This window comes from Homarus americanus, unplaced genomic scaffold, assembly GCF_018991925.1.
Source record: "Homarus americanus isolate GMGI-L3 unplaced genomic scaffold, GMGI_Hamer_2.0 scaffold26351, whole genome shotgun sequence".
NCBI lineage: Eukaryota > Metazoa > Arthropoda > Malacostraca > Decapoda > Nephropidae > Homarus > Homarus americanus.
The window spans coordinates 2172889-2191906 of NW_024724368.1; the positions used below are offsets into that span (position 1 = coordinate 2172889).

A 19018-nucleotide genomic window follows, 5' to 3' on the forward strand; every position below is an offset into this window, starting at 1 on the left:
CGGGAAAAAAAATCACATTTTAGGTCAGATTAGATTAGGTTAGGTTACTTTTTCTTTGACTTTCCTAAATTGTCCTCCCTCCTCCTCCTCTCGCCGTTGAGTATTGGTTATATTTTCACCCATTTCAGTGAAGACTCCCTAACTAAAGCCACTAAGTTCGCAAGATCGTCCTAAGGTCCAAATTCTGACAAAATCTCTAATTAAGGTTTATTTTGACAAAGTCCCCCTCTAGTCCCCAGTTTGGTTAGTTTCCTGAACTTTGCCATTTTTTCAACAATATCAGCGCCTTCTATGGGGAGAGTTAGGCCAAGTATGTCCAAGCGCGAGGTTCACAAAATGGCGTCCGGTATCAATACTATGAGATAAACGTAGAAAATTATACTCACTTAAATATGACGTTATTTGGTAGCGTGGTGGTGGTAGACTAACATAACCCAAGCCAAGCCAAGCCAACCGTAACATAACCCAACTTAACCTAAATTGAGGGTGAGTGAGGAGAGGTGAGAGATATGAGAGGTGAGGTAGGAGAGGTGAGAGATACGGGAGGTGAGTGAGGAGAGGTGAGAGATACGGGAGGTGAGAGATACGGGAGGTGAGTGAGGAGAGGTGAGAGATACGGGAGGTGAGTGAGGAGAGGCGAGAGATACGGGAGGTGAGTGAGGAGAGGCGAGAGATACGGGAGGTGAGTGAGGAGAGGTGAGAGATACGGGAGGTGAGTGAGGAGAGGTGAGTTTTTTAGTTTAACAAATTTATTGGCAAAGCTTGTAGTACAGTTTGCCTATTCTGAGTAATTCAGTCAGGTCTTGACACTGAGGGTGGTATCACTTCTCACTGCCACGCAGGACAGGGGTTCATACACAAAGAAATACATCATATTCATTAACAGCTATACATGTATAGAGGTCAGATTCATGTGGGTAATGTCACTGTTCGCTGCCATGCAGGATGGAGGTTCGTACACAAAGAGATGTAGCATATTTATTGACTATATATATATATATATATATGCTACATCTCTTTGTGTACGAACCTCCATCCTGCATGGCAGCGAACAGTGACATTACCCACATGAATCTGACCTCTATACATATATATATATATATTTCATGTAAATCCACAATGAAAACGTGGATAAGATAAATCTTGATAAAATCACACGGGAAAATTCATGTGGGTAATGTCACTCTTCACTGAGGGGAGAGGTGAGAGATACCTGGAATAAGAGTGCAGAAAGTGATGGAGAAGGCATGGTGGTGTTAGAGGAGGAGGAGACGGAAGAAGAGGAGGAGGAGGAGAAACAGGAGGAGGAGGTACAGGAAGAAGAGGAACAGGAGGAGTGTCGTGCATGGTGAGGGGTAACCATCATGAGAGCAGTGTGTGGGGTGTGAATGATGACGCATCCTCACCTGCTGTTGCCGTCAATGTTTGGCTGACTGCACACCTGCCCCCCCTCTGTTCCCCCGACACATTATACCATCGTTTCATATTCATTTTATTTCCCAGTCCAGATAGTGGTAGGGGTCCAGGGTGAGGCAGGCAGGGTGAGGCAGGTAAGTGTGGTAGGGTGAGGCAGGTAAGTGTGGTAGAGTGAGGCAGGTAGTGTGGTAGTGTGAGGCAGGTAAGTGCGGTAGAGTGAGGCAGGTGAGTGTGGTAGGGTGAGGCAGGTAAGTGTGGTAGGGTGAGGCAGGTAAGTGTGGTAGGGTGAGGCAGGTAAGTGTGGTAGGGTGAGGCAGGTAAGTGTGGTAGAGTGAGGCAGGTGAGTGTGGTAGGGTGAGGCAGGTAAGTGTGGTAGGGTGAGGCAGGTAAGTGTGGTAGAGTGAGGCAGGTAAGTGTGGTGTGGGACTGTGGTATAGCGGAGTCACTCATGTCTCCTCCCCTCTATACCGGCGGTGGATCCCCGAGGGCGCCGTGACGTAATGGTGCTGGCAGGTAATAGTGTCGCCGGTGCCAAGAGGGAGGTGGGTAAGGTAGGCCCTGGGGGGTAAGGAGAGGGGGGGTAGGTGGGCAGGAGGTAGCGCCGGGCACACATACAGTAGTGGCGGGTGTGTGAGTGTGTGAACAACGAGGGCATCCCGGCTTCTTCCTCCTCCACGACTGTGCTTCATCTTACCCGGCAGGGTCCCGCAAGCAGGTCAGTTCCGCCCTTTCCTTTCCCTTCCTCCTCCTCTTCCTCGCTCCTGTTCTTCTCTTTTCTATAACCCCAAGCACTCCTTCGTCGTCTGGTGCAGCCCCAGTCCTGGATTTTGTTAAGGCATTCACAATCTTGACAACACTTACTGATACAGGACAGGAAACACAATCGTCACCCAACAAAGTCATTAAAGATTATTGCTAAGTGCGCTCCCCGGCCCGGCCACCGCCACTAGTGTGTCGTACTCAACACCAACACGCTAACTTGATACTTAATTCCCCTCACTAACATTAAATAACATTCCAGTATCACTTATTCTAATGCCTGGATGTTTCTTGCTGACTCAACTGGTACTATTTTAGCTGTGAGTAATTCCTTGATGTAACAAGAAAACAAACCCACAAATATTTACACCAGTGAGTAACCGGGTAGAAACAGCTAAGACATAATATTTAACTCGCAACAGATTTCCTTTCTCATATATACTATTTTTTTTCTCTGTTCTCATCTAAATTAGTCGGGTTTTTTTCAAGATATTCTCCCTGATGTCGTGGCATCTTGGTTTATGTACATTTCCTGGCCAAAGTCTTGCCAAGTTACGCTCCTTAATATTCCTGCAGTAAGCCTCGCCAAATCAGGCTTCCTAACGTTAATATGTCATCTATGCCACCCACCGTCGAGTTATATTTCTAAAGAGACAAGCGGAGTTTTGTTGTTTTATATATAAACTTTCGATGGTAATTTCCACGTGTTCTTGACTATACCCATTTCTTTACATTTACAATTGGTACTCACGAAATATTAGAAAATTCTCTCGCAAATTTCCTCCCAGTAAACTTAAGCATTTAGTTTAGTCTTACAAACACTGATAGTTAAATAATTCCCAATTTCTATCATTTATTTTACCAACAGGAGTTTTTTCTTACTTGTCTTACCGATTACTCGAGCTAAGTTACACATTCTATCGACAGTTACACCAAGTGAGGTTATTTTCTTAACATTGTCTTCCATTTGTTGTGCCAAGCTGCTCCCTACCTGTAGTCAGAGTTATTTTATACAAGTTAAAGAAAAAAAAACCGCGCGGGATACTTCTATTGAAAGTAAACAAAATTTTTTCCTTCTATTAGTTCAGGAAGTCGCTAGAAGACCTTGAGGGTGGTTGGATATGTGTGGTTGTGTAAATGAATGGAGAAGGACGTGGTGGTGATGATGGCGGTGGAGTGTGAGAGAGGCGACAGTAATACACCATAAAGAGATCGTGACTCAGTGTTGTGAGGGGAGATAACGCAGCTGAATACCCCCAGTAAGAGTGACTGAACGATACCGAATGATGACTGTTGTTATCTCCTGGTTTCGGTCAAAACAGTATAACGAAACAAAAAAGGTTTGAAAAGTGAAGAAAAGTAAATTTATTATTTCAACTTTATGATAATTTTGTCCAGCTGATCCATTGCCGAATTAAATTAGTGTTTCTCATTTTATTTTTACATCACTGTCTATGTACACTCGTCAATAAAAGTCCTATCGCCTCTTCTGCTGCTTCACGAACCTCAAGATACAGACTCGTGAACCCGAAGCAGTAGAAACTGATGCATTATTCTGTCTATAAATGCTTCGGATCCACGGTTTTGAATCTTGAGGTTCATGAAGCAGCAGAAGAGACAACAGGACTATACAGGCGAATCAATTTGAACTTATATGACGAATTTACCGAAGCAATATCTATCTATCTATCTATCGATCTATCTATCTATTATCTATCTATCTACATTCTTTGAGAGTGATATAACAACGCTGTGCACACCTCTTAGACACAGGTAATGGCGGAGGATGTGACTTTCTTACACGTCAGGTTTTTAAGCGTACTCGAAGACAGCTTTTGAACAGTTGTATTACGAGACATACAGCAACAACAATCACAACAATACTACCATGATGACGACCATTACCACCACCACTGATAACACCACAACCACCACTATCAACAACACTCTCACCATCAACAGCCTACATTAAGCCACTGTAATGTCATATATTATTACTTTTTTATTCTCAAGTTTATTTTGTCATAACCTACATCCTTCTTCATCACTTACTCTCGATCACTATCTGTAACACTTCACCCTTAAACAATTTCTTAACGATATCTTTATGAAAAAATTAATAATTATAAAAAAGTGTTCTGAACATTTCCACACACACAAGTACAGATAACAGTGAAACACCTCCATATAACGGGAAGGGCTAATGTTAAATTCATCAAAACACTTAACTATATAAACAAACCTTACGTAAAATAATGTATATACGTCAATGAGTCATTTTGATTAATTATATGTTTTTATATAGACAATATATACTGAAAAAAGATTAAATAGAAGAATAGTTTCGTTTTCTTCACCCGTAGAATTAGTGTACATATGGAGTTGGTACAAATAGGTTGTTCAAGACCTGATTGTTCCTGTGAACCGAGGAAGAAGGGGAGGGAGGGTGAAGGAGGAGGAGGAGGAGGAGGAAGAGATGGTGGAGAAATAGGAGGAAGAGATAGTGAAAGAAATGGAGGGAGAGGTATTCCTAGGGCCTGTCTTTGTGTTTTTAATATAAGTATAGTTGACAATATACTTATTATCACAAATGCTTGTGTATTGGGGTTATGTATGTATGTATGTATGTATGTGTAATGGGTGTATCAATATCCTTCACGATGACGCTTTGCTCTGATTACTTCCTCGGAGGTTTCAATTTGCATATTAATTAGATAATTAGCTTAATTAAGGCCGGGACGGAGGGCGTTGAGGATAGCAGACTGAGGCCTAGCGAGAGAGAGAGAGAATCACGGGACGCAATGAAAAACCTTCCGATTCGTTTTTCAAATTCTCGATACCGATTGATTTTTCTAAGGCATGGAGTTAATTTATTAATTTACACACATAACTAGCGGTCTATATATATATTGTTTACCTACATTGTTTATAATTATACATAATGAATTGTATACCTCCATTGTCAAGCCACCAAGGACAATTTTCAACATCCAACACATTTTGTAACATTTTGGGTCTAGACTGAAACATTTATACTTTTCGCCTCGTTAAGATTATCATAACCACTTATAACTTTCTTATAACTTTGCACTCATCTTTCAAAACTCCACGAAATAAATCATCGGTTTACTTTCTTCGATTTCCTCGCCTGGTGGACAATCTCTTCAAAGTTTTCTTGTTTTCGCGTCGTTTTCTGCAGTTATCATGCACCCGCGCACTTCCTCCTCCCTTCGCTGCCATATGCATGTGCTAGGGAGTAAAAATCTAACCACTTCTAATTTCTTTAAGCAACACCTAAATTACCACCACCTCCCCCTGGCTTATTTCGCGTGAAGATTAACCACCCTAACTCTAACCTAACCTAACTCTAACCTAGCATAATTCACAATATTCTTTTATCTCAAATTCCCGTTACGTCTCACCTCACATCTCAGAGCAACACGAGGAAAATTGTTGGGGATTTGACGGCGAAAAAGTAAAGGAACTCACTCGGTCTGGATGTGCCTCTAATTTTCCAATTTAAGTTTGTGCCTCGACTGTTTAGAGTGTTGAGATGGAGGGACGGGTGTGAAGACAGAGCCTCTTAGTCCCCTCCCCGTCTGTTACCTTGTTGCCTGTCTACCCTGTCAACACATATTTGATATTAGATATAGTATCCAAAATACTTCATATCCTCCCCCTAACACACAAACACACACAGAAGTGACTTAGTGTTGCGTTGATGTTATAATATATTAGCTTTAACAAATAATACCTTTAAAAGCGTAGTTTAGGTTAACACTGTAATTTCACGCGGAAAAATGTCAAGTTGTAATACTTATGAATGAAAACAGAGGAACCCTATCTTGTATCAACTGAAGAACGTACATAAAAAGAAATCCGACTGTGAGAGATATTTAGGGGTAATGATAAGTAGGAACCTGAAACCCATAGGCATTAGGAACCTTGAGTATAAAGACAGAATAAAAACAACTTAAAATATTTCGAGAGACGTAGTGCGCGTGAAGATAATGATCGAAGCGTATAAATGGAAGACGGGGTTAAACAAAGGTGATATAACAAATGTATTTAAACTATCAAATCAGAAGCGAACACATAACAATGACTTTAAATAAGACAAATTTAGACTTAGGAAGGAATTAGATAAACATTGGTTCATCACAGAGTTGTAGAGGAGTGGAGCAGTACTTAACACCACCACTAACTCGAGATCATTGGAAGGCTTTAAATATAAGTTGGGTAGATATGTGAGTGATGAAGGTTGGGTGTAAACAAGGCTGGCTAGTATGGACACCACCCAACCTTCGAGCAATTGTCTAACTTACACAAGTGTCCACGTTTATGGATCCTTTTATGTACCAAGTTTCACCGAGATCCATCAATCTATTATTCCCCTGAGATTTATTGCTGATATAATCTGTGCTGGGACATACACACACATACACACTGTTGCACTTATCAATACGACATGTATGTGGTGTCACGATCGTTTGGTTAAGTGTTGAGAAAAGTCAGTTCATATGAACCGCCGGAAAGACACAGACAGGCAAGCGTAACGTTATATGACCATTCCATAACAGTGGCGAGGAATAACAACAAACTGTACAGTAGATCGGTGACGCCCCTGTTAACACCTGGCACAGAGCTAGGGAGGAACAATAAGTGACCTTTACAACATCTCATTGGTGTTATATACAGTAACTTAACTACAACTGTGTGGAACAACTTGCTTCACATAGCCCCGGTGAATAGATCCGAGAACGACACCTATACAGTTTGTTATGAGAAATAGGAGTATAGAGCGTCTTTGATAAACTTGGTATAACGCAGGTAATTCGACGCCTGTTGACGTCATCATAGCGTAATCACAGCGTCAGGTCATTTGTTCTCAGTTTGGTCATGAAGTGAAATCAGGAAAGGTGTTAATCCCTTGGCCGTAGTAAATGTCTTAAGCGTTGGTGGAGGAAAACATTAAATGACTGGTTGTTTAGGCAGTCTTGTTCCAACAACTTGAAATGATGACTCAGCGTTTGTTCAGCTATACAATGCAAATAAAAACAGATTTCACGGCTGTTGGACTATCTTGTTTCACGGACAAAATCTGTTAAAAATCTCCAACACCACAACTCTCCGCTACACTTATATATACAGTATCGTCGTATATATATCTACCACACAGGACTATCCACTGCGATTACTGTGGGATAATCCGAGCAGTTCTACTTTGCTTAAGAACCTTCCAAATGACCTTTGCCAGAGGCTATGTTTGTATCTCCCGACGTCAAGGAGGTAGTACCCGTGTACCTCACCACAGTCAGGCAAGGCACGCCACTTAAACCACGTAGGCAGGGTATTTACTTAAGGTATGGAGGCTACTGGCAACACAACCATCACTCCTTAACTTGGCGCACTGCGTAGCCTAGTGTCAAGAAACAACCCAGAGAGGTAACAGTGAGACATACTAAAAATACAACACTGGTACGAAAAATTATCAGAAAAATATAGCTGAACAATAACCAACGAAACAAACTGAGACTTTAGACAAATAAAAAACTATAAACAGAAAAAAAAAATCACGTTATCAAAAGTTAAGAGTTTTAATAATTACAAGACGATAGAGAAACCTTACCTTGAACACGAGAAAAGAATCAGCATTTTTACATACTTAATACACTCAAATATTAATGGCGATAAAAACCCCCAGTAGAATATAACAATACACTGGCTACTGAATACTATACTGATCGGGTTAGACTTGGGTACTTACCGCCTCAAACTGGGGGCAACGTCTTGGGTTGGTTTCTCACGTTCTGCAATAAACAAGCAAACAGATAAATAATAATAGAAGAATAATAAAAGAAATAAGATAAAAATCCCTTTAACTCGTCCCAAAACCAACTTTGGGTCGCCGCCAGGTACCCTGGAATGTCATGGAATGAATCATGGGTTTATACTCAGGTAAGTGTTAAGAGAGATGCGTCAGTCACTGGGGTTCTTGGAAAAAGTATATATATATATATATATATATATATATATATATATATATATATATATATATATATATATATATATATATATACACACACGTCTTCCTGACCTTACTGAAGCGTGAATAGCAAATAAGGAAGAGGATTAAGCATAATATTTTTAATTATACAACACTAAACGATATTTGGAACATTACATAGCTAAAAGAGTAAAGACTAAGCCATTGTACAGCGGAATTTAAATTAGTATATCTATGTCAATATATCAGGAGTCTATATTTTGTTTACATTTGATTACATTTACGTCAAGTGAGTCCAGAGTTTTGGTTAGGATATGCCAGGATATGGATAGGTTGCGTAAAGTTTGGCTGAGTTGGGTATGGACGGAACTGTCAATATAGCATTAAAAGTTTTAGTATTGGTGTTTTTACTCATTTTAATCCGACTTATATCGTAGTTTAGCTTGTAGATTATTAAAAATATGGTAGAATATTCTATTTAATACTCGTTAGCTGAAGGAAGTCAGTAGTAAAGATGATATTTGAAAGTTGTGATACAGATGGCGACAGTCCCGCTGCTTCCCTCGTAACTCCCTGTATCCGCGAAATTTTAAATTTATTACTCTTGATATTTACTAGTAAACTGTAAGAAATTCCTGAGTTATGTGACTATATTTTTCCGGGAATGCTATTGGAAGTTCTTTACCAATACTGTTTTAGTTTCAAGTGAATTTAGAAGTTTTTGAAAATAAATAGTTGTCTTTCGTAAATGTTCGCTTCTCTACTCTTCTCGGGGGCTAAACACGACATACAAAACTTTACAATTCAATCATAAAAACCCAGTGTATCAAACTATTAAAAAACAACATTGGATATAAGATCTTGGTCGTTTACGTGGTATAAATACCTAAAGGGCGAGAATGCCTGTTATAAAAGGAAACATAAGCACGCTGAAGACCAAAATACAGTAACCATGGAATGAGCTCTCCCAGGTGACCTTGCCAACATGGGTGTGGTAATAAGAGGGACAGCTCCACACACTATACTAACACTATAATACAATTTTCTTTTCTCAGTCCTACAACTCTCCCGGGAATAAGACCGCGAGAAACCGATCTGTGATGTGGCAACTATGTGGAAACTATTTTGTATTTCTTTTATAAATTTTTTTTTGACACTTATGTATATCTTACGTAATGCAATTGATCAAATACTAAAGAGAAATTATTTAATAACTAATGTAATTAATAGTACCAGTATGTTATTAACCTTACCAGATACCAATAACTTACGTAGGTCTTAACTTATATACACTGAATTCAATGATCATTACACGGTGTTATTATATCAATGGATTAATATACAGGTGTTCGCGAGAGGACCTAACCTAACCTCACCTAACCTAACCTAGCCTAATCTATGACACGAAAACAAGTTAAAAAACAACCACAAGCCAATAATATTTACAATACAAACAAGTGGTTGTTGACTCAGCAGTTACCTAGCACCAGTACCCGAGTGACGGAGGCTGTTATAACACAGTACATCAAGAGGCTACACGAACACGATAGCCTCATGTGAATTCTATTTTGGTTTTATATATCTATCAAACAATTAACCGCAATGGATTTTTTTTCATTGACTAAGCTACATTAATTCCTTCTCACAGGTCTATAAAACTTAGGGTAGAATATGTCATAAAGAGTGATAAAATGGTATAATTTATCATAGCTCCCGTAGTGATGAACTTAGACGGTAATCTCTGAAGGTCTCACTATAATGCTCTGAACTGTGGCTGTTGATAATATTACACAGTTTGTACTTTGTAAAAATCATCTTTAAATCTAAATGAAGTAAAGATACATAAAATATTAGTAATATAACGAGTGCAATATAACCCAAACCAGCCTCTCAGATGATGAACCAACCGAAGAAATAACTAGCAAGGGACTATGATATAAAACAATAAAAATAAAATGAATTCTGATGTGGTTTCAAATATCAGAAAGCGATAACAGTTATATAAACAAGGTGTGGCCAGTGAGCATTGGTTATTGACGAGTTAACGAGACTGATCGTACGTTCGGCAGCGTAAATAATAAACCAAATTGAACAAAAAAAACACACGAAAACATATATTGACACTTGGTTAGGACTGGCTGGCACTGAGCAGAGAACCACAGCCAGAAATATTTGGTATGTGAGAGTTTTTTTAATCCCTTCTTAAACTGAGTATCTGACTGTGTTGATCTGCATTCCATTTTGCTTATAGTATTTGAGCCACACACGCTGCCATAATCAAGGATAACTAATATTCGCTCTTATCGAGAGAGAGAGAGAGAGAGAGAGAGAGAGAGAGAGACTTAATAGCACCAGGAAGTCTTATAAACAGTGCATGATGCTTATCAAACCAACTTGTTGTTAAGTGTGCGGGAGACAAGGCCGAGCATGATTTTGGCAGACCACACACACTACTTTCTTGATTTTAAGGTTGAATTTTGAGAACGTTTTCCCTGTCTTCCTTCTTATACCGAGGGGCGCTGCCGTCTCATAGTCCCGCGGTTAACCTTCCTACTTGTTTCTATCTAAAATTCATGGCAGCGTCGAAAGCAGTAACGAGAATTATAATGCAATGGTGAGGATAGGGCGGGAGGTGAAGGGGTAGGGGTGGTGGTGATGATGGTAGTGGTTGGTGGTAGTGGTGGTGATGGTGGTAGTGGTGGTGATGGTAGTAGTGGTGGTGATGGTAGTAGTGGTGGTGATGGTAGTAGTGGTGGTGATGGTAGCAGTGGAGGTGATGGTGGTAGTGGAGGTGATGGTGGTAGGTGCTGGCAGATGTGGCACCGCCGTGACCCTGGCCACCTGCCACTCTTGCTACCCACCTTCCTCCTCCTGACTCACAATGCAGCTGAGCAACCTGGTAGATAAGATGACCCACTATGACCTGTACTGTACCTCACTCCTCCTAGGTGTGTGTGTACCATAATAACCAAGGCAACTCCAGTAATGATCACCTGTAAGGGCCAAGGTTCGTAAAGTCCTGGGAAGTGTTAGAGGTGCTACAGGTACCAGGCAGCGGCGCCACAGTGACCATTATTAGTGTGATGACGTGTGGCAGTGTCGGCGTGACCCGCGGGCCGGAACAAGTGCAGAGGGCGCGCGCCACAAATACCCTGGCAGGGGCGCGGCGCGGGCACGCTCAGCAGCCACCACCAGCAACAGAGGCGCCACCACCGTTACTATGCACCGGCCACCACCTCACCTTCCTCACACTCCCTCACAACAATGGTCTGTATCCCCTCACGTTGATACACACACCCCCCCTCCCAGAAAAAAAAACAACTGCCCACACCATACTATACCGCTGCGGTGGTGTGTGGTGGAGGGGCGTGAGTATGGTAGGCCAGGTATGGTGAGCCGGGGGTTGGCACTCACCCATGTGTTAAACCTCATGCCCCCTGTGCCCTTGACCTGCTCTTCCCTCAACAAATACATCAACAGTCTTACCTCACGTCTCTTCATAAATTCTCCCTGCATAAGACTCATCAATCGCACTCCATAAAAAAACTAAAACTAAAATCGAATCCCACTAAAGATTTAACATAACAGAAGACAAAGATATACCCCCCCCCCCGTACACGTCCGTTGGCAAAGTTTATCCCTTGTGTGGTTCTCCCAGCCGTCGACCACAGGCATAAACTCTCCCCCAACACATCTGCCACCGACCGTATCTCCTCCCAGTAGTGTTAAGCTCTCACCACCAGCCCGGGAAACAACTGAGGTTATCGCTTTACTGTGGCTGTCGCTCTTGGCTCGACTAAGAACAAAAAAGAGGAGGAAAGGATAAAGTTTACCCCATGGAAGGTATAGGAGAGAAAGACGAAGGATGGAGGCAAGACAAAAAAGAGGTACAAGAGAAAACTAAATTATGGGGAAAGTATTAGTGAGTGACTGACTGTATGAAGGCGAGGAGGTAGGTTAGGTAGATCACACAGGAATACAATCAATCACCCATACTGTGGATAAAAACAAAGGTAAAGAATGTATCTGTTACCACTACAAGGTTAACCCAAGAGATTTTTATACAAGAGGGTACGGTTTTAGAGGCTCGTGGTATATATAGCATTAGTCTCCCGGAGTCTCATTCCCAACTGATGGGTATAATAAGAAATAATTGACCAAGTTTTGAATATAGCAAAGCCTCTTGAGTCGTTCTTGATGATAATAAGACGCGTGTTCAGTTGTCATCCAGCATAAGGTACTCTATCAGTGCCCCGCCGCCCACCTCTTAATTAGCCCAGTTTGTCTCTGATTTAACCTGGTGTTGGGGGGGGGGGGTGAGACAGGTGCTTCTGACGCAATGACCAAGATGGCGGACCAAGTACACCATGACCTCCAGTGTTACCACCACCACCACCACCACACTATGACCTACACCAGCTGGGCAAAATGGTAGTAAACACTGTTGGTTGTATCAGGTGTAATATTGGCCTTTGATCCCATCCTGGTGCTGAAGAATGGTGGAGATGAGGGGGTGATGGAAGCCTTGGTCGCAGTGGTGGTGATGTGTGGAGGTAGTGGTGAGGAGGGGTGAGGAGAAACAGTGGCCACAGTGACTGGGGAGGAGGTGGCCACGCCTAACATTCTCCATCTGGTGCGTAGAGGCCACAGTTAACACCTCAGTTATGCAGACACCGCGGCCACGTCTCCAGGATTAGGACGAGGGAGACAGCGTGGGGGGAGGGGATGGAGGGTGGGGTGTGGGGAGGAGGGTGGGGTGGGGTCATGGAGAAGGTGCCACGTGGTGTGTCCTCCCCGGGTCAACCTATCAGACCTTAATACTGAAACTGGAACTATGATGGAGAGAGAGAGAGAGAGAGAGAGAGAGAGAGAGTTGAACTTGACCACTATCCTCTTCCATAATCCCCCACCACACCTCTCATCCCTCTCTCCTGTCAACTAATTACCACACACACACACACACACACACACACATCTTCGTTCAGGTGTAACTTAATTAGAGTATGGGTCACCTGTCAGTTACATTGTCTTCACCTTGTTTGTGTTGTGTTTACATGTTAATCAGTCACAGGTAAAAAAACACACACACACACACACACACACACACACACACACACACACACACACACACACACACACACACACACACACACACACACACAAAACAAAGATGATGTTAATGATGATGGTGATGATAATGATGGTGACGGTGACGATGGTGATGGTGACGATGGTGATGGTGACGATGTAGACGATGATGATGATGATGTAGACGATGATGATGATGATGTAGACGATGATGATGATGATGTTTTTGTTTAATTAACGTTGTTATTGTTGTTGTATCCCGGACAGAAGTGAGCTGCGGTGACCTCGCGGCAAGATGGCCTTCGGCGGGTTGAAGACAGCGGTGGTGACGGCTGTGCTACTCACCACCTCCTTACTCATCTTACACCCAGTGTGTGGTGAGTGTGACCCAGCCAGTGTGACCTCCCCTCTCTCCCCCTTCCCAACCAGTGTGACCTAGCTTGTGTGTCCCTCCCTCCTCTCCCCTCCCCTTCCCAGCCAGTGTGACCCAGCCAGTGTGACCTCCCCTCTCTCCCCCTTCCCAACCAGTGTGACCTAGCTTGTGTGTCCCTCCCTCCTCTCCCCTCCCCAGTGACCCAGCCAGTGTGACCTCCCCTCTCCCCTTCCCAACCAGTGTGACCTAGCTTGTGTGTCCCTCCCTCCTCTCCCCTCCGCTGCCAGTGTGACCCAGCCAGTGTGACCTCCCTCCCCCCTTCCCAACCAGTGTGTGTGACCCAGCCAGTGTGTCCCTCCTCCTCCCCTCCCCTTCCCAGCCAGTGTGACCCAGCCAGTGTGACCCAACCAGTGTGTCCCTCTCTCCCTCCCCTCCCTCACCACACTACTTGCATCATAATGTATAGCGTTTATCACCTTTAACTCTTATTTATTTATTACCAATTTTAATTATTTAACACGTAGGAAAATATAGGTACAGTGAAACCTCCCATTAACGGACTATATGGAGAGGAAAGTCCGTTATATCGAGGGTCCGTTAGATGTGAGACCTCCATTTAACGGACTATATAGAGATGGACCTAGCTAAACAAACCCCCAAAAAACAGAGTCCCCAGCAACACAGACCCCAGGAACAGACAGCTCCTAGCAACAGAAACCCTAGCAACAGACAGCCCCTAGCAAAACAGACCCCAGCATCAGACAGCCCCTAGCAAAACAGTCCTAGAAACAGACGGCTTCCACTGACAGACAATTCCAGTGAGAAAAACAAACACAAAAAACATACAGACTCCTTCATTTCCTCTGTCTTAAAACACATCCCTCGCTGACTCTTGTCCTCTATGGAAGTGACGCAACATAAACACTATTTGCTCTTCCACCATGTACTACACTATATTCTTCACTATGTCTTACACTAGTACACGCGAAGATAGACACACGTTAGGACAGTATACAGTAAATGGTACAGGATTATTGGAACCGTGTGAGATGTATTGAGAGCTATGGATAGTTCTTCGGAAAGGCACAAGTAGACTGAAAACCGGATTCCGGATTTGTAGAGCGTCTTCCGGATTTTGAATGTCTTATGTAAACACGTTCTCGTCATTCGCTGTTTCTTTTTTTCAATCCTCTATGTATCTCACACTTAGCCTCGTTAGTTGTTCATACTTTCTGCTTAATTTTCTGAGGTTATTTAACATTTCGTCTCTCACACAATGGTCCGGACACACACACACACGCGCGCTTGCTTCCTGTGCTCACCTCACAAGCTGGGCCACCGCCACCACTACAACCACCACTCTTAGAAATAATTACAGTACATTAAATTTTCTCTTAACTGGAGTAACTTGCTCGGTTAAATTTCGATACAGAGATGATTCTTACAATTAAAATCATTCACTATGTACTGAGTGACGTAACAACATTCTCTCATCACCAGACACGACGAGAAGTTTTGTCAAACGTCGATACCAAAATTAAGACCCAATATTCATCACTTGTTTGTTCACACGTTAACTGTCGTATCACCTGTCAATAACTAAGTGACAGTGTCCATCTTAACTACCTGAGCAATATCCTCCTCCCTCGACCACTTTCAATGGCTAGTCATCTATAAATAAAACCTAAGACTTATCAACAGGTGAGAACATAGATTGGCAGGTGGCCAGCCTCCACCTCTGTCGTCCAGATGGTTACATGATGGAACCAGGGACACAGGTAGTGGAAAGGGGGGTAGGGGGAGAGGAAGAGGGGTAGGGGGAGAGGAAGAGGGGTAGGGGGAGAGGAAGGGGGGTGGGGGGAGAGAGAGGGGGTGGGGGAGAGAGAGGGGGGTTAGGGGAGGAGTGGGGGCGGAGGAACTGAAGGTGACAGGTGTTGGTAATATGACCCAAGGACACAACACACTGCTGACCTCTTCTGTCACAACCTAACCAACATCATTCATCTGTCTTTCCCTCCCCCTATCACTCTCTCTCTCTCTCCCTTACCTCTCTCTCTCTCCCTTACCTCTGTCTCTCTCTCCTCTTCGTCTCTCTCACCTGTGCACAAGACAGGTGTGAGTGACCGGCAGGGGGACACAACACAAACATCACGTCTCTCAGTACAGGTTCACCTACAACACTCATCAGGTGTTTAGGTAACTCTTCTCTCCTCCACGAAAATACACCTAAAAAAAATCCAATCTTTCTCCGGTGTCAGAGTCATAAGTGTGTCAGCCAGGGGAGTGTGGAGGACGCGGCAGGTGGTGAGGTAGGTGGTGATGAAAGGTGCCACTCCCAAGGGACCCTCAGTCACCGCAGTTGAGGGAATACTGCCAGCCATCTGCCCCTTGTCCCTGGACCTGCCACACACACCGCTCTACAAAGTGCCCGGCCTAGGGAGTCGCTTCACTCTATGGAATAAGGCTGAGGCAGACTGTATACAACTATACAAGTGTTGCGGCGTGACAAAGGTGTAGAGGCGACACAAGACACCTCAGTGACGGGTGTTCAGCCGGTGGGGAGGGGGGGGGTAGGTGGGCAGGGGGGTAAAGCGGTAGGAGGGGTTGGCAGAGGGGGGTTGGGAGGAAGGGTTGGTAGGTAGGGGGGTCGGTGGGTTAGTGTTGTGATACAGCCACCTGTTGAGGCAATTATTAACACCACAGTAACACATTGTCATGACCAGGTGCCTTGTGGGGCGTGTTGGATTGTCTGTAGGTCCTGGCGACACAACACCCACCTACCCTACCTGGTGCCCGTGGGCGGCTCTCTGGCTGACGCAGGACTCAGGTGGTAGTTGGCCACCCGCCACCCACCAGCCGGCAGGAAGGGTGGCAGAGTGGGTGGGTGTCTTCGTATTCACACACACACACACACACACACACACAAGCAGCTGTGACAAACCAAGGCTAAGGAAGGTCTTAGCTACACCGTCTGGCCGGGTTGTGTAAGATGAAGAAAGAATGTAACGTCTCTCAGTTTCCTTATTCACAAGTTCAACTGAAGTTTTAAATAATAATAATAATAATAATAATAATAATAATATTAATAATAATAATAATACCCGTAAATATAATAATAATGTGAAAGCAATAATTGGACAGCATCTGATAATCGTCACGTCAAAGCCTTGGTCCTATGTTGAAGTCTATGAAGGGTTGTGTTGACGACATCTGTTCCGTGCATTAGCGATTTGTATGGCGGCCCTCAACCATTTTCCAGCTGTAAGAAGGACACACACTGCCCAGCTCTAGGCTCCCTGCCTATATAGCTGCTGTCAGCCTGAGTCATCCAGCCAAATTACAGCTGCTTCCAATACTTCCATCTCATTCTTATGATTAACGTGACACGAAATTATGATAACATTTAATCATATTAACGTGAGAACTGCAGTTGTTATTTTCGTTTAACAATCGTGTAAGAAAAACAATGATCAGATCTTGAAAAAAAAAGCGTGTTTTAAAATTAGCTCTCCCCGATGTTATCGCGAAGATTTATGCCACACTGAATGGCACTTTTAACCTCGAACAGATGACGGAATGAGTCTGACTGTACACTGCTAAAACCTCGACATACTGTAGAAGGCGTGGAAGTGCAGCTCTTCACCCACCCGCCAACACATTCCTCTACCTGATGGATGAATCAATTTATTATGATTTACAGTTTACACAATAAATATAATCTAGTGCTTAGTGGTCTTTTATTTTACTTGTAATTGTTGATATATAACTGTAGTTCAGGAGAGTTTTGGCAAGCAAGGGATGAACGGTATGGAGCTAACCGTCAGCTGTCAAGGCGGGTATTTTTGGGAGCGTCTCTGCCAACCTCACCTCCCACCCTCACTTGTTCCTCTTCCTCCTCTCCTGCAACACCATTCACTATCTTGGTTTATTTACTTATTTACCCAATTATTTTATACATTTATCCCACAAAGGAGTTTAATTACCAATGGTTTAATTAGACGGAGTTTACACATTCAGTTAACACATTCTCCTACACGTATATTATTTTTCATTTATATCAGGTCAGATCAGCTCAGGTTAGGTCAGGTTAGATTAAACATTAAGTGAAATAAACTATGGTGTTACAGATTCTTCAGGTTATCCATAACTGCTCTATTATATAAAAGTTCCAATATCACCTTAACACCAACTCTATCTCAGGTGAGTCGAGGTTAACTTGTCCTCATTAACAACAACAAGTTAACTCGACCTCACTCACCTTATCTCATATTGCAGGTAACATTGGTTCAACTTCCCCTGTAAATGATGTTAATGTTCGCCTTTACCGCCATGAAGTGATGTGATAATGGTAACGTGTGTGTGTGTGTGTGTGTGTGTGTGTGTGTGTGTGTGTGTGTGTGTGTGTGTGTGTGTGTGTGTGTGTGTGTCTGTGTGAGTGTCGTGTGTGTGTGTGTGTCTGTGTGTGTGTGTCTGTGTTTGTGTGTCTGTGTGTGTGATGTGTGTGTGTGTGTGTGTGTCTGTGTGTGTGTGTGTGTGTCTGTGTGTGTGTGTGCGTGTGTGTGTGTGTGTGTGTGTGTGTGTCTGTGTGAGTGTGTGATACAGTATAGATGAAAGAATTAACTAGACCTATCTCACTTCCCCTCTCCAAACACCCCCTCCCCCCACACACTCAAACCACCATCCTTAAAATTAAATTCCTCTCAGTATTGCCAATTCCCACACAGCCTCCAATACCAATAATGACTTACCCTTCAACGAGCGGTGTAGTGGTTTAGTAATTACTCAATATTGGCTATTGTCGTACACATCACATAGTTAATTGCCATTACTCCGTCGATCTAACTGCCAAGGAGAGTCGTTAAGTGGTTGGTACAGGAGTTAATGGGACAGGTAGGAGTCGTGATTTGTTTGGAAATACCTGTACCGTACCTGGATATAGTCGAGACCTTAATTAGTGGCTTATTTCACCCATACTTCACTCATAACTCATAATATACTCACACTTAAGATGGCATACTTACACCATACTATATTTGACATACATACATACATACACCATACTATATTTGACATACATACATACATTACACCATACTATATTTGACATACATACATACATACACCATACTATGCTACACTCACACTACACTTACACAATTGGTCGTGGTGTTATGGTGATATTGTGGAGGTGTTATAGTGGTAATGGTGGAGATGTCATGGTGGTGGGGATGTGATGATGGTGTTATGGTGGCGATAGTGGTGATGGTGGTAGAGACAGCTGGCACCCGGGTCCTCACGTGACGTCAGCGGACCACTCCTCTTTTTTTTTTTAACCCATCTTGTGCTGAGTCTTTATATTTGGCTTCTGGCACAGT

At 43.1% G+C, this 19018-nt stretch overlaps 1 protein-coding gene across 6 annotated transcripts in view; it reads left to right on the top strand.

Annotated features, from left to right (window-relative positions):
- The first annotated feature begins 2031 nt into the window (after nt 1–2031).
- The window catches only part of LOC121864140 (titin-like), a 41794-nt gene continuing 24807 nt past the window's right edge, over nt 2032–19018 (top strand). For all 6 annotated transcript variants that reach the window (XM_042363080.1, XM_042363082.1, XM_042363085.1 and 3 more), the window contains exons 1-2: nt 2032–2131; nt 13538–13647. In XM_042363080.1, coding sequence (XP_042219014.1) covers nt 13566–13647 — 82 coding nt within the window. In that variant the 5' untranslated portion in view covers nt 2032–2131; nt 13538–13565. The remainder of the gene's footprint in view (nt 2132–13537; nt 13648–19018) is intronic.